We start from the raw sequence: 13,321 nt of genomic DNA, 5'->3' as shown, positions 1-13,321 counted from the left end.
AGGTAGTGAGAGAAATTCACTGAAGCCCATTAAACCTCACTATTGTTTTTTGGTCTATTCAGCTTTATTAGCAAGCAAAATGTAGTAACTTAGTGTACTCCTAGTGGCCTACCCCTACCTGATAGAGCATGTCACTCCCAGGTTAGGAGATTTCAAATTGACTTGAAGGCCATTCCAAGTTTATTTAGGGGAACGAAGTCACAGTAGGTTTCTATTCCCAGCCCATTCTTGAAATTGTGTGTGTGTGTGTGTGTGTGTGTGTGTGTGTGTGTGTGTGTGTTTTCATCCCTCTGTGTGTATGTGTGTGGAGCAAGCAATATTATCAGTAATGGTATTTATTTTGTCCCCTGAAAGCAAAGACACTCGAGTAAGCACTTGGGAAAGGGCAGCAAAAACACACGTGTGTGAATCTTCAATTGGAAGTAAGGGGTAGAGCAAGGCAGGTTTTGCATTTTTTAAGTTCGTGCCTGCAGTTATGCTAATTAATGATCGTGTCATTTTTTGTTTTAAAAAGAAGCCGGGAATAATATTAGTAGTATTTATTAAGCACTTACTGTGTGGAAAGCGTTATACTAAGTGCTGGGAAAGAATTCATAGGTGGGAATTAATCCATCAGTCTTATTTAGACACATTCTCTGTCCCTTGCAGGGGACTCTCTGTCTAAAAACTGAAAAGGAGAGAGAGGACTGGTGACAGATACCTAAAGAGAGGGGAAACAAAACACTAAGAGAACATGGAAACAGAAACAAAGCTCAGTAGGGTGCTGTGGCTAGAGGAGCAGAATTTCAGTCTCCTCCTATCTCTGAGATCACAGCCACCACAGCCTTCCCAGGGCTTTGTGGAGGTGGCACCATACTGCCTGTCTATCCCGCAAGTGATGTGGAGGAGAACCACTGCTTTACACAGAGTAAGCGTTCAATAAATATGATCAAGTGAATCCCAGGGAGGCAGCATGGGATCTGAGGGTCCTGGGAGCCCCGACATTGGGGGGCGGGAAAGGGGGGCAGGGATCCAGAGGAATCACAAGGCCACCCAGCAGAGAGTTCCAGGACATGTCCAGCAGCGGCTTAAGTCCTCATGACCCATGCTGCACTCGGCATGTTGGGAGCCACGATGGGGTGACCCGCACCAGTCACACTAAACAAACCAATAAATCAATCATTGGTCTTAATAGAGCACTTACTGTGTACCGAGTACTGTTCAGATCACTTGGGAGAATACACTACAAGAGAATTAGCAGGCACAGTCTCTCCCTCCAGGCACCAGGGAACAGGAATTTGGAAAGAAGTAGTGTGGCCTAGTGAACAGAGTGACTGTGACTCCTGGACCTAGGAGTCAGAAGGACCTGGGTTCTAATCCTGCTCCGCCACCTATCTGCTAGGTGACTTTGGTCTAGTCACTTCACTTCTCTGTGCCTCAGTTGCCTCATCTGTAAAACCGGGAATAAGACTGTGAGCGTCATGTGGGACGTGGAATGTGTCCACCCTATCTTGTATTTTCTCCAGGCATATAGTAAGCACTTAACAGATAGCATAAAAAAAAAAGCTGGCAGAGCTGGGCTACAATGCAGTCTGAAGCCTTAGAACAATAAATCAGAGAGACCCCCTCTGCTGCAGACACTATTGTGCCCTTGCCTGTTTCATAAGCCTTTATGGAGCGGGACAAAGAATGAAAGACTGTGAAAAAGAATGAAGACTTCAATTTTTACTAGTAGTGGTATTTATTATGTGTTTTTCTGCAAAGTACTGTACTAAGCATTGGGAAATGCTTAATTAGACAATTAGGAAATTAAAATTCTCGCTAATAGCAACATGGGGAGGACAAAATGAGAGTTCTTTTGGGGTACAGAAGGGAGGCTAAATGGGCTAAATTACTCACCCCCAACATCCCCATCCATTGGTCATGTCCCAATACAAGTAGCTTATAGAGATTTCAGAATAAACAAACAAGTATTATCCTAGATGAGGTTGGGATAGGTTGTATTTTCCACCTCTAATGTATGGGTTTCTTTGAAATAACCCCCCATTGCCTGCCTTAAGATCACTGGTTGAAGTAAATGTACCAAACCACTCCTTCGTGGAACATGTTCCAAACTTTCTCGGACTCCAATAATGATCCTTCAATATTTTTGCTTTAACAAATAATTTTACTATTTCATGTTTTCCAGATGATCTGCGTACGACAAGAGTATGAATCAAAACTCAAAGGTCTGATACCAGCATCTGTGAGACAAGAACTGGAAGACACCATTTCCTCTTTAAAATCTCAGGTAACCATGCAAAATATTTGCTCTTGTCAAGGATTGTCCCTAGGATTTAGATAAAGGCTGGACTGATTGAACTGAAACCTTGTAAGCTGATTTAGCATGACAATTGACAAGATATTGGAAGGATGTCAAAAATAGACAAGGTCAGAAAACTCAGTTTGGCACACCACCCTGATTCAACTTTTTCCCTCTTTCAGTACTTTACTAACTTAAGAATTTTAACTTTTGATAGGGCTGTTTATAGTAGTATTTAAGCACTTTCTGCCAAGCCCTGTGCTGAAAGCTGGATAATCTGGTTGGATATAGTCTTTGCCCCACATTAGGCACACAGTCTAAGTAGGAGGGAGAACAGGTATTGACTACACATGAGGAAACTGGTGCACAGGGAAATGAAGTGACTTGCTGAAGATCCCACAGCAGGTAAATGGCGGAGGCAGGATTAAAATCCAGTCTCCTGACTTCCAGCCTTGTGTTCTTTCCACAAGGCCACGCAATATGTCTTTAAATGGGCCCGGAAAATTTAAAAAAATGTGCTCTTCAATCATCCTGCCACCACTATCCTTCCTGAGGAAGTGATCTAATAAAGTCCTGCCCTCCCATTGCAACACTTTTCTTTTTAGGGCTCTTTCAGATAGCAGCTACTGAATTGTAACTTTCACTTAGCCTGCTAGATAAGGCCATAGTTTATCCTCACCTTCTTAATCCCTTCCCTCCCCTCCCTTGAAGTGTTTTGACTGACTTGAATAGAGTGATTAAACCCCTTTTCAATTTAGCAGAAGACAATGACATCATTTTCACATAGATAACCACAGATCTGTTAGTGCAGGGTGTCTTTTTGCTAAACGGGATGTAAAAGATGACACTGAAAATTATATTCTGAATATACAGATTATGAAGCACAAAAATAATCTAATTCAAAATATTTCAGGATTGGTGCATCTCTGCCTTGCTCTTTGATCGTACTGTGTTTTTAATCACTGCTTTCCATTTATTTATATTATTCTGGTCAGTGCTCGTTGTGGGCAGGGAACTTGTCTATCAACTCTGTTATATTGTACTCTTCCAAACACTTAGTAGAGCGTTATGCACACAGTAAGCGCTCAGTAAATATGATTGATTGTTTAATTGATTGTTTTGCATCTCGGGAATTCAATAATGGAACCAATTAAGACAGCACTCTCAATTGGTTCCATGAAAATTGAGCGTTAGGCAAAAGAGCACAGAATGAGGTAGTTTTTCAAAGGCAGTACCTTTGAGAGTATTAGCAGCATGAGCCATGATTGTAAATTTTCTGAATGTTCTGCATACCGCTCAGTCTGTCATGTTTATTGAGTGCTTATTGTGCGCAGAGCAGTGGACTAAACGCTTGGGAGAGTACAAAATATCAGAGTTAGTAGACACATTCCCTGCGCACAAGGAGCTTAGAGTACAGAGGGAAAGACAGACCTAGACAATTAACATAAATAAAATAAATAAATGTCCCCTGGTTTTAAATAAGCCACCAAGAAATTGATTTTCTAGATCTCACATTCTCCTAAGGTAACTTTTGTTCCATTTGCAGCCCACATTCCAGCACGGCCTCACCCTGTATTCTTGGTTCCTGGCCCAGAATTCCTTCACTCATCATGGTGTTGATTCCAGTCCGAAAGAGAAGGATAAGAATAAACGGGGATAGTAGTTAAGAGCAGAAGCATTTTGGCTCCATATACCAAAAGAGTGCTAAATAGCAGATGATTCTCCTCTGAAATGTCACCTACAGGATTTCCTCCCCATGAGCAATGAATCATTATGTTTTAAAAAAGAAAAAAAAAACCTGCATAGGCACCAAAATATCAAATGCATGCGGGGTTGGGATTTACTGACTCGAGATAAAACCTTCTTAAAGACTCACAGAGAAGCCATTTATATTTAGCATGAGGTTATTTGGGATGTCGTGATGCATTTTAAGTTCACGAAATGTCACTGAATAAAGAGAGAAATAGGTGTCCAAACTGTTAGGCAGGTTGATTGCTTTGTGTAAGGAGCTTTTCTAGGGATTTTTTTTCAAACACTTCATTTAATACAATAGAATTTGAAAGGAGGTGGTTATTTAAAATTTATAGAATGGTCTGGTTGTTTTCTAACATAAAAAAATGGAATCCTCACAAGGATATAAAAATGACATTCCATTAGAGTGAATCTTGTATTCCCCGCTGTCCTAAGAAATGCAGGTTAATCTATAATCATTTTTAACCAGCTCGGTCTGCACTGCCCAAGTGAAATGGAATATTGGGTGATTATCCGGTTGATTTGCTGTGGGCGGATAGCCTACCGGATAAATCAGAATGCTTTCCATGAATTTTTCTGTCAAAGTATCTGCTTGGAGCAAATCAAGCAGGTAATTGCTGAGACCTCCACTTCACTTGAGGTGTGCAGACACAGAATGGGCCGTGTCTCCTTGGGGCAAGTTTTTGGCCTCCTCCTCTTCCTCCCCCTTTCCCCAACATGTGCTTGGATTTCTCTATTTTCACCCCAATCCTCAAGGGACAAAACCAGCTCCCAAGCCCAGGAAACATTTATAGGGATGGCCCACACTGACAAAGGGAATGATTGTGGAAGCATGTTTCACTAACACGGTCACCCCAGAAATCCTGCCATCAGCACATCCTTCCCACTGATGGCCTGTTGCACCCCGCCACCCTTCCCCACCCAACCCACCAGCCCCTGCCCTTGCCTACTCACCCTCTTGGGACAATCCAGCTGTCCTCAGGGCCTAACAGGCTGCCGGAAAAATGAAGGCCAACAGTTCTTAGTCACACCAGTTCTTGCACCAGTCAGGAAGCACCCTTCTAGACTGTGAGCCCACTGTTGGGTAGGGACCGTCTCTATATGTTGCCAACTTGTCCTTCCCAAGCGCTTAGTACAGTGCTCTGCACACAGTCAGCGCTCAATAAATACGATTGATTGATTGAAGCACAGCGTAAAGTCCATCTCTGGCCCGGAGGACTCTGGGACCAGCTGAAACAAGATACATACCAACCATTCCAGAACCCCTGTACTGGTTTGAGAGGGTGGGAGGCTGTGAATGATCACTGTCAGGAAGCACAATTTAGGAGGATTTTTTTCCCCACTGTGTGTGTTTTCTCCACTGCTGGGGAGAGTACTATATATACAACAATAAATGGACACATTCCCTGTCCGCAACGATCTTACTGTCTAAAGGGGGAGACTGACATTAGTATAAATAAACCCCCATTAGGCCCTGCGGTTCTTGGGAAATGATGAAAATTCCCATTGGAAAGCATCACCTGTCAGAATCGAGAATCAATCAATCGATCATATTTATTGAGCACTTACTGTGTGCAGAGCACTGTACTAAGCGCTTGGGAAGTACAAGTTGGCAACATATAGAGACAGTCCCTACCCACCAGTGGGCTCACAGTCTAAAAGAGAAGCAGCATGGCTTAGTGGATAGGGCACAGACCTGGGTGTCAGAAGGACCTGGGTTCTAATTCTGGCTCTACCACGTGCCTGCTGTGTGACCTTGGGCAAGTCACTTCACTTCTCTCCTTCTCAGTTACCTCATCTGTAAAATGGGGGTTAATACTCTGTGCCCGCTGTGGGACAAGGACTGTGTCCGACCTGATTAGCCTGTATCTACCCCTAGCTCTCAGAACAGTGCCTGGCACATAGTAAGCGCTTAACAAATACCATTAAAAAAAATAGTTCAGTGCCTCAGGGGTCAGAAGGGCAATTTGGTTGAAATGAAGAATGGGCCATTTTAAAAATAATACAACTGGAGGTGCCCATTGAGGTTGGCTAGGGTTGGAAGGGCAGTCAGAGGAGTTGGTTTGCTTTGACACGGACCAGCCCAGCTTCACATAGTCTTCCACTCTCACCAGCCCAGATTCAGGAACTGGCCTGGATGGCGGACTGAGTTCAGGGGCAAAATGAGCAGATTTCCAAAGCGACCTTTCAGGGAGCCAGTTCTTGTGGTCAGGGACTACAGGGAAGGAAGGGATTGAGAACCTCCAGATCAAGAGCCCGAGGAGGCTTGAGGGGGCCAAGAACGCAGGGGCTCCCTTTGGTGAGTCACATAAGCTGTCCTTTCCAGGGCACTAATTGGGAAAGATCCCAAGCGCTTAGTACAGTGCTCTGCACACAGTAAGCACTCAGTAAATATGATTGAATGAATGAATGAATGAATCCCACATTGAGTGGCTCAGCCCAGGCCAAGGGAAGGCAACTGTTAGCGCCCACTGCCCAGACTGCAGAGCTGTGTCCATCTGGAAAACCACACCTTCTCTGCCACATGTCTTCTGTGTGACCATGGGCAAGTCACTTCACTTCTCTGGGTCTCAGTTACCTCATCCGTAAAATGGGGATAGAAGCATGAGCCTCATATGGGACAGGGACTGTGTCTGAACTGATCAGCTTGAATCATCCCCACCGCTCAGAACAGTGCTTGGCACATAGTAAGCACTTAATAAGTACCATAATTATTCATTAATATTATTATTATCATTATTATTAGTTCCTCCAGTTTGCTTTTCAAAAACTCTCCCTTACCCCTTCCCCACCTCCCTCCAACTTTTAATTGCCTGAAGCAGACAGGCCCACTGCTGAGGTCACTGGAAGTTTTCCTTTCCCTGAGGAACTTGACACTCTCCCTAGCAGTTAGTACAGTGCTCTACACACAGTAAGTGCTCAATAAATATGGTTGATTGATTGATTGAAGAGCACTCAATATCACCCTCGACCCCGCAGAACTTTTGGTCATGTCTGTAATTGATTTTAGTGTCTGTCTCCCCTTCTAGACCTTGAATAGTGACTGTGCCTCTCGCCTCAGTTGTAATGCCCTCTCCCAAGTGCTCAGTACAGTGCTCTGCACACAGTAAGCACTCAGCAGATCCAGCGGTTTGATTGATTGAATCCAGTTAGCAAACAGAAGCTGAAAGGCCTAGCCTGGGAAACCTAATAATTCATCAGTGGTTGACAGAGGCTGGAGGGTGAGAGAAGCTACGGCTTTAATTGAACTGGTGCTGAATCGACAACGTGGATCACTTTCATCCTTTCTCACCCAAGTCGTATTTTCCAGGTTAACTTTCTGCAGAAGAGAGCATCCGTCCTGCAAGATGAACTAAATGCCTACAGGAGCCGGAGGTGAGCACCACGCCCCATGAATGCCCTCTGATCAATTTATTGTATTTGGCACCTGAAGCTCTTTGGCATTGAAGTCTTAAACCTTCATTAAAACACTTGAAACACAGTGGCAGTTTTGAAAGGAGCCGAATTGCCAGTAAGCAGGCCGGCTTTGAGAAGTCACCCAGCTTCGTGCTTCTTTAACCAAGGTGCTTAGTCAGTACTATTACAAAAAGATTAGAGAACCAGCAGGTGCGTTGCAAGTCTGGGCCTTGCCTCGATGTTCCCGATGAGACATTGGCTCGATGCATGTTTGAGGGCCCTGCCGCCTTCTTTTAAGATAGCGCGGTGATGCAACTCTTAATGTTGCAGATCCCATCTTCAAAGCACCAGACCCTCGGGAGCGCTCATTCTGTTCCAGACAGTCACAGAGTCCAAAATTAAACGAATGACCCTGTGCAGTCACGGCCCTGGCAAAAACCAGTGGCCCTCAGAAAAAAAACGCATCGCACAGATCCAGGGGAGAAAGAAACAGAGAGGCTTAGTGGAAAGAACCTGAATCTGGGAGTCAGAGGACACGTGTTCTAATCCCAGCTCCGCCACTGGTCGGCTGCGTGACCTTGGGGAGGTCACTTCTCTGTGCCTCAGTTACCTCATCTGTAAAATGGGGATCAAGACTGTGAGCCCCATGTGGGACGGGGACTGGGTCCAACCTAATTACCTTGGATCGACCCCAACACTTGACTCATAGTAAGCGCTGAACGAATACCACATTATTGCAATTATTACTGTTTCCCAGCTGGCTAGCGGCTCGGTGCTGTGCGGGTTCCCGTCTCTGCCCCCCTCACCCTCCCCACCCCTCATCCCTGCCTTTGCGCAAGAGGGGGGAAAGGTCTAATCGCTGACCCCTTCGACCTTGAGAAAGTGGCCGATGACCAGAATATTCTTTTTTTCAGGTAACCGCTGGGGGAGAAGGACGTCATCCCAACCACCTGGGCGTTTCTTTCAGCAGGTTTGAAGATTTGGATCTTGTAAATTAAACCGTGAGATCGATGCCCCTTTACATAGTTGAAATAGAGATGTAATTAAGACGGTAAAAGAGCATCCATAGTTCCTGCCAGGATTTTTTTTTCTCTTCCATCTAGTTTCAGTTATTTTTTATCATCCCCTCATTTCTGAGGTGCCTGTTTGATGCGTTTTGAATGTGTGCAGAATACACTTATCGGGAAATGAAATTATTTCTTTTGATAGTCGCCCTGTTACTGCTTCCTAATATCATTTTACCTGCGCCATTACATATTATCCTAGTCACATTGATATTATTATGTTCTCTAAAGGCTTTTGTTGTTGTTGATTTTTTTACGTTTTCATGTTCATGTTCACATAATATTAAAATATTCTTTTTGTACCTTTTGGTTTGGACATCGTTTCTAGCTCCTGCCCATGTCTTTGGCTAACATAAGTATGATGGTCACATAATTTTCCCATTGAAAGCATGAACAATCGCATCCTTATTGTGGAAAACTACTAGGCAGGGGAAGAAATCCAGAGTTGTTGCCTGGAGTCAGATGAGGACTCGGAGGAGAGGAAGGAAAAAAAAATGTTCCAGGCAGGGCCCACTGTTAGAACGTTTATCTTGCACTTGTCCGCGGGAGACAAGGCAAGACGGGTCTTGGTCTTCGGCGTGCCAGACCAAGAAACACCCCCCCATCCCCCCCCCCCCGCCCCTGGCAAGGACAGTCTTGCTGTTCCCATGTTTGTTATTTATTTGCTGCTTTCTTATTTTTTTGAAGTGTTTTGATGATGATGTCACCATCCTCCAAGGCCTATTCAAGAAAAATCGAAACATTGTCGGACTATGCTTTTCCTCCCCCACTCATTTCTGGACAAGGTCAGAAGGCATGTTTCTGGATCCAGCTCTCATAAGGACACCTTATTCAGTCATTCATTCAATTGTATTTATTGGGGGCTTAGAACTGTAGAGCACTGTGCTAAGTGCTTGGGAGAGTACAATTCAACAGTAAACAGACACATTCACTGCCTACAATTAGCTTACAGTCTAGAGTCACCCCTCCTACTGAGCAGGGATGACGCTACTCCCAGAAAGAGCAGGGAACCCCCGGTCCAGATAATAGTAATGATGGCATTTATTAAGTGCTTACTATGTGCAGAGCACTGTTCTAAGCGCTGAAGATTTTTCCCTCCCCACAAATGCTGGCCTCCCCCTTGCAGTCCAATGCCAGCCGCTTCCAGTCTGATGGGTCGATTGGGATTGAAGGGAACGACTCAGCGGGTGGGAAGAACAGACTCTCCAATCTTCTTTAAATACCTTGTGGTGCCTGGGATCAGAGGGATCTTTTTGAAAAATCCAGTTGGGAAAGCTGGCCATGGACAGGGGTGGAAGGCTTATTTCAACTTTGCACAATGTCCTTTCCCTTCCCCAAGCCCGTCTTGGTTCTGTGAGCCACCCGGGAATTCATTACCCTTTTTGGTCCTGCACTGGAGACCTGGAGTTGATAGGGAAATAGCTGGGTTTATGAGCACAGTCATTTTCCATGTGTCTACTGACTCTGAACGTGTCTACCAACGCTGTCGTAGTGTTACATTGAACTCTCCCAAGCAGTTACTATAGTGCTCTGCATCCACTAAGCACTCAACAAATATGATCAATTAATAGATTGATTGATTGCCAGGGCTTGACATTAGAATACATGATGCTCAAAGCCCTCCACTCCTCCCCACCAGATTTGTCCTGTTGTTCACCATCCTCAGAGCCAAGTAGAAGAGAAGCAGCTTGGCCTAGTGGATAGAGCACAGGCCTCGGAGTCAGAAGGGCCTGGGTTCTAATCCTGGCTCTTCCACTTGTCCGCAGTGTGACCTTGGGCAAGCCTCAGTTCCCTCGTCTGTAAAATGGGGATGAAGACCCTGAGCCCCATGCGGGGCATGCACTGTGTCCAACCTGATTACCTTGTATCTACCCCAGCACTTAAGTGCCTGGCATATAGTAAGCACTTAAGGCACTTATGTGCCTGGCATATAGTAAGCACTTAACATATTCCATTTTGAAAAAAAGGGAATTCTGGCATCCTGACATTACTCAACCCTCTCAGGGTCGCACCTGGAGAGTTTCCAGTACTCTACCAGTCCCGGCTATGGGAGGGAGAGTAAAGCAGAGGCATACCCATTCCATTCCTAGCTTTGGCAGTGGCTAGCGAGTGGAAGGCAATCTGCTACAAGTCAAACCTCACCTGTGCTGGGAAGCAGTGGTACGGGAGAGAGTCGAGGGCGGAGACTTTTGAGTTTACTGCGCGGAAGGAGGCAACGGTAAACCACTTCCATATTTTTACCAAGAAAAGTCTAAGGATCCGGTACCAGAACGATTGCAGAAGGAGGCGGAGCGTTCTGGGAGAGATGTGTCCTTGGTGTCGAGGTGGGTCAGAGACAACTCAGTGGCATAGGACAAGACAAGAAATTACTCTATCATATTAATTGAGTGCTGTCTACTTCTCTCTTGAGAAAAACATCTAATTTTCCTCATGTCTGAGAGAAGCGATGGCCGTGGTTCTGATGAAGATAAGCATGATTGCCAATGGGTGTCAAAATAACTGTGGAGAAAAACCATTCAGTTGCTCCCAGGAATTTTCATTATTGTATTGACAGAGGTAGAAAAAATGGTCTTTTGGCAGTTGGGCACACGTTGGCAAATCCGGTCAAACGCCACGGTTCCAAGCTATCAGCCCTAGGCTGAGACTTTCGGTGATTGTTGACTTGGGTTTGTTTTTCAGAACTGGCTGATTTTGGGTGAGAAGTAGAATTGCTGTTGGTGGAAAACAGCCCGTTTTCCACAAGAGGATGTAAATGGCTCTTTTCTGGAGAGCTGCATGCTGTTCATTTTTCTCACCTTTTCATAGCGTCAGAGCATCTAAACATTGGTGAATCCTCTGACCCCGATCCCTTAACAAAGCAGTAGCCCAGCATGACTGTGGACCATTGGAATGGGCCACCAACTTCAGTGCATGTCGGTGGAAGCATTTTGACCAAATAGGAGAAAAATGATCCTTGGGCTCGCTTCCTCATGTAGAATGGGCCCTGGGAAAATGGCTAAGGGGAACTTGCCGTTCCAGGGATTCATATTTTTAGAAGCAGATCATCTGAGGTTTTGTCCTTCCTTGTAGCTGGTGGAAGATTAGGTGTTAATCACAGAGAACTAATCTATTTGACATCTGAAGCTATTATTGTTGGCCAGCATTCCCAACCCATCCACCTGCGCTTTTACTTGTCGACAAATAATTATCATTCACGGAGAGTGGCTGATTTTCCTCAATCCCGTGTTTCTGGCGAAGCAAGCTACATAGTGGTGAGGCTCTAGGATTGCTGTGTTATTGGTGGGGTTAGTATCGTTGGGGATTTTAATGTGTAGCGGTCTACCTATTATTTAGATGCATTTGTCTACGGACCACGTTCCTGCATGGCTGAGCAGAGAGCCCTTGGAGGGAAGACTTACCTTAGGTGTGGCAATCATCTGATTCAACGATGAGCTGTTCAGAGGACAGCTACCAAGGAGTAAAAGAGAGAAGTAGACAGGGCTAGACAAAGTAGAGTGGACTTGCTTTCCGGTCTATATCAAAAGAATCAGAGAAGCAGTGTGGCTTAGTAGGAAGGACCTGGGTTCTAATCCCAGCTCAGCCGATTGTCTGCTGTGTGACCTGGGGCAAGTCACTTCACTTCTCTGGGCCTCAGTTACCTCAACTGTAAAATGGAGATTAAGGCTGTGAGCCCCTTGTGGGACATGAACTGTGTCCAAACTGATTAGCTTGTTTCTACCCCAGTGCTTAGTACAGTGCATGGCACATAGTAAGTGCTTAGCAAATCCCATAAAAAAAAATTGTTTGTTACTCAAGAAAAATATCTGTGTGTTCTGAAGCATTGTCCTCTAGTGTGAAATGTTACTGTTTTGTTTGGGGGGGGTTTTTTTCTGCAAAACACACAACCTTGCCCTGCTGAGCCGCCTCATTACGGGAATTTGTTCAGAAAGGGGCAGCACATAACTGTGAATTTGAATGAACAATTAACAGCTCCCGTATTGAAGTGCATCACAATTCATGAAAGGTGGTGGTTTCCTCGCTTCCTGTCTGAAACCAAAAAGAAAGGTAAAACATCAGATATTGTATGAAAAAGTTTCAGAACACAAGGTCATTTTAATTCATAGTGTCTTTTAAAGAACTGTCTTTTCTCAGCTTTTATATTTTGCCCAGAAAGGTCGTTTCTTTTGAGCTTTTTCATTAAAGAAGTTTTGCTCTTTAAAGTATATTATCAAAGAGTGCAGAAATTGCAAGTTACTGAAACTAAAATGCATGATCAATTTTAAGTCGGCCAACTAAAGCCCACTTAAAATTGGCTGTGCTTTGGTGCCGACAGCTCCTTTGATAAAACTCGTAAAAGACAGACAGTCGGTCGATGCAAACTAAGGAAAGAAGATAATTAGGTAAAACTCTCCTTTGACAATCGAGATGGTTCTTAGGAAGCATAAGAATTAAGGACGTGATTATGAAGGATGTAGTGAAGTTTGAAAGGGACAGAATTTAAAGAGTCCAAACTAACTCTACACCTTCCCCTAGGTTTCAGAATTCTCCATTGACAATCAGGAAGAACAATCTTAAGTCATCGAATCCTGGCCCGGTTTTCTCTCAGCAACTATAGGGTGGAAACAAACTTGCTCATTGATCAAAGTAAGAAGGAGAGTAAAATTTGGGGTAAGGTTTTTTGGTGGACAATTGGTTTGGAAATCTGAATCCCACAAAAATACCCAGTTTGGTCTACTGTCTTCCCAATTCGGGAACTACAATTGCAGCATCTGATTTTAATGAAGATCTGAAAGTCTGCTTGGAAAAAATGTGGCAAAACAAAGATCAGTCAATCAGTGGTAATTATTGA

The 13,321-nt window shown here is 44.4% G+C and overlaps 1 protein-coding gene and 1 non-coding gene across 12 annotated transcripts in view; both read left to right on the top strand.

Moving 5' to 3' along the window:
* Nucleotides 1–13,107, top strand: part of CEP112 (centrosomal protein 112) — a 348,495-nt gene extending 335,388 nt beyond the window's left edge. For 5 of the 11 annotated variants that reach the window (XM_038757370.1, XM_038757364.1, XM_038757369.1 and 2 more), the window contains 3 exons: nucleotides 2,168–2,269; nucleotides 7,344–7,408; nucleotides 8,344–8,754. In XM_038757370.1, the coding sequence (XP_038613298.1) occupies nucleotides 2,168–2,269; nucleotides 7,344–7,408; nucleotides 8,344–8,347 (171 nt within the window). In that variant the 3' untranslated portion in view covers nucleotides 8,348–8,754. Of the gene's footprint in view, nucleotides 1–2,167; nucleotides 2,270–7,343; nucleotides 7,413–8,343; nucleotides 8,755–13,005 lie in introns of those variants that run through there. The other 6 variants (XM_038757366.1, XM_038757361.1, XM_038757362.1 and 3 more) reach the window with 2 other exon arrangements.
* LOC119937880 lies at nucleotides 10,488–10,625 on the top strand. Its single transcript, XR_005454252.1, has one exon. It is a non-coding gene; the product is annotated as a small nucleolar RNA SNORA7 (small nucleolar RNA).
* Nucleotides 13,108–13,321: the final 214 nt, after the last annotated feature.

The sequence above is a fragment of the Tachyglossus aculeatus genome, chromosome 15 (genome assembly GCF_015852505.1).
Source record: "Tachyglossus aculeatus isolate mTacAcu1 chromosome 15, mTacAcu1.pri, whole genome shotgun sequence".
NCBI lineage: Eukaryota > Metazoa > Chordata > Mammalia > Monotremata > Tachyglossidae > Tachyglossus > Tachyglossus aculeatus.
Note: the sequence above shows the minus strand (reverse complement) of the source record. Positions and strands in the feature narration are given on the sequence as shown.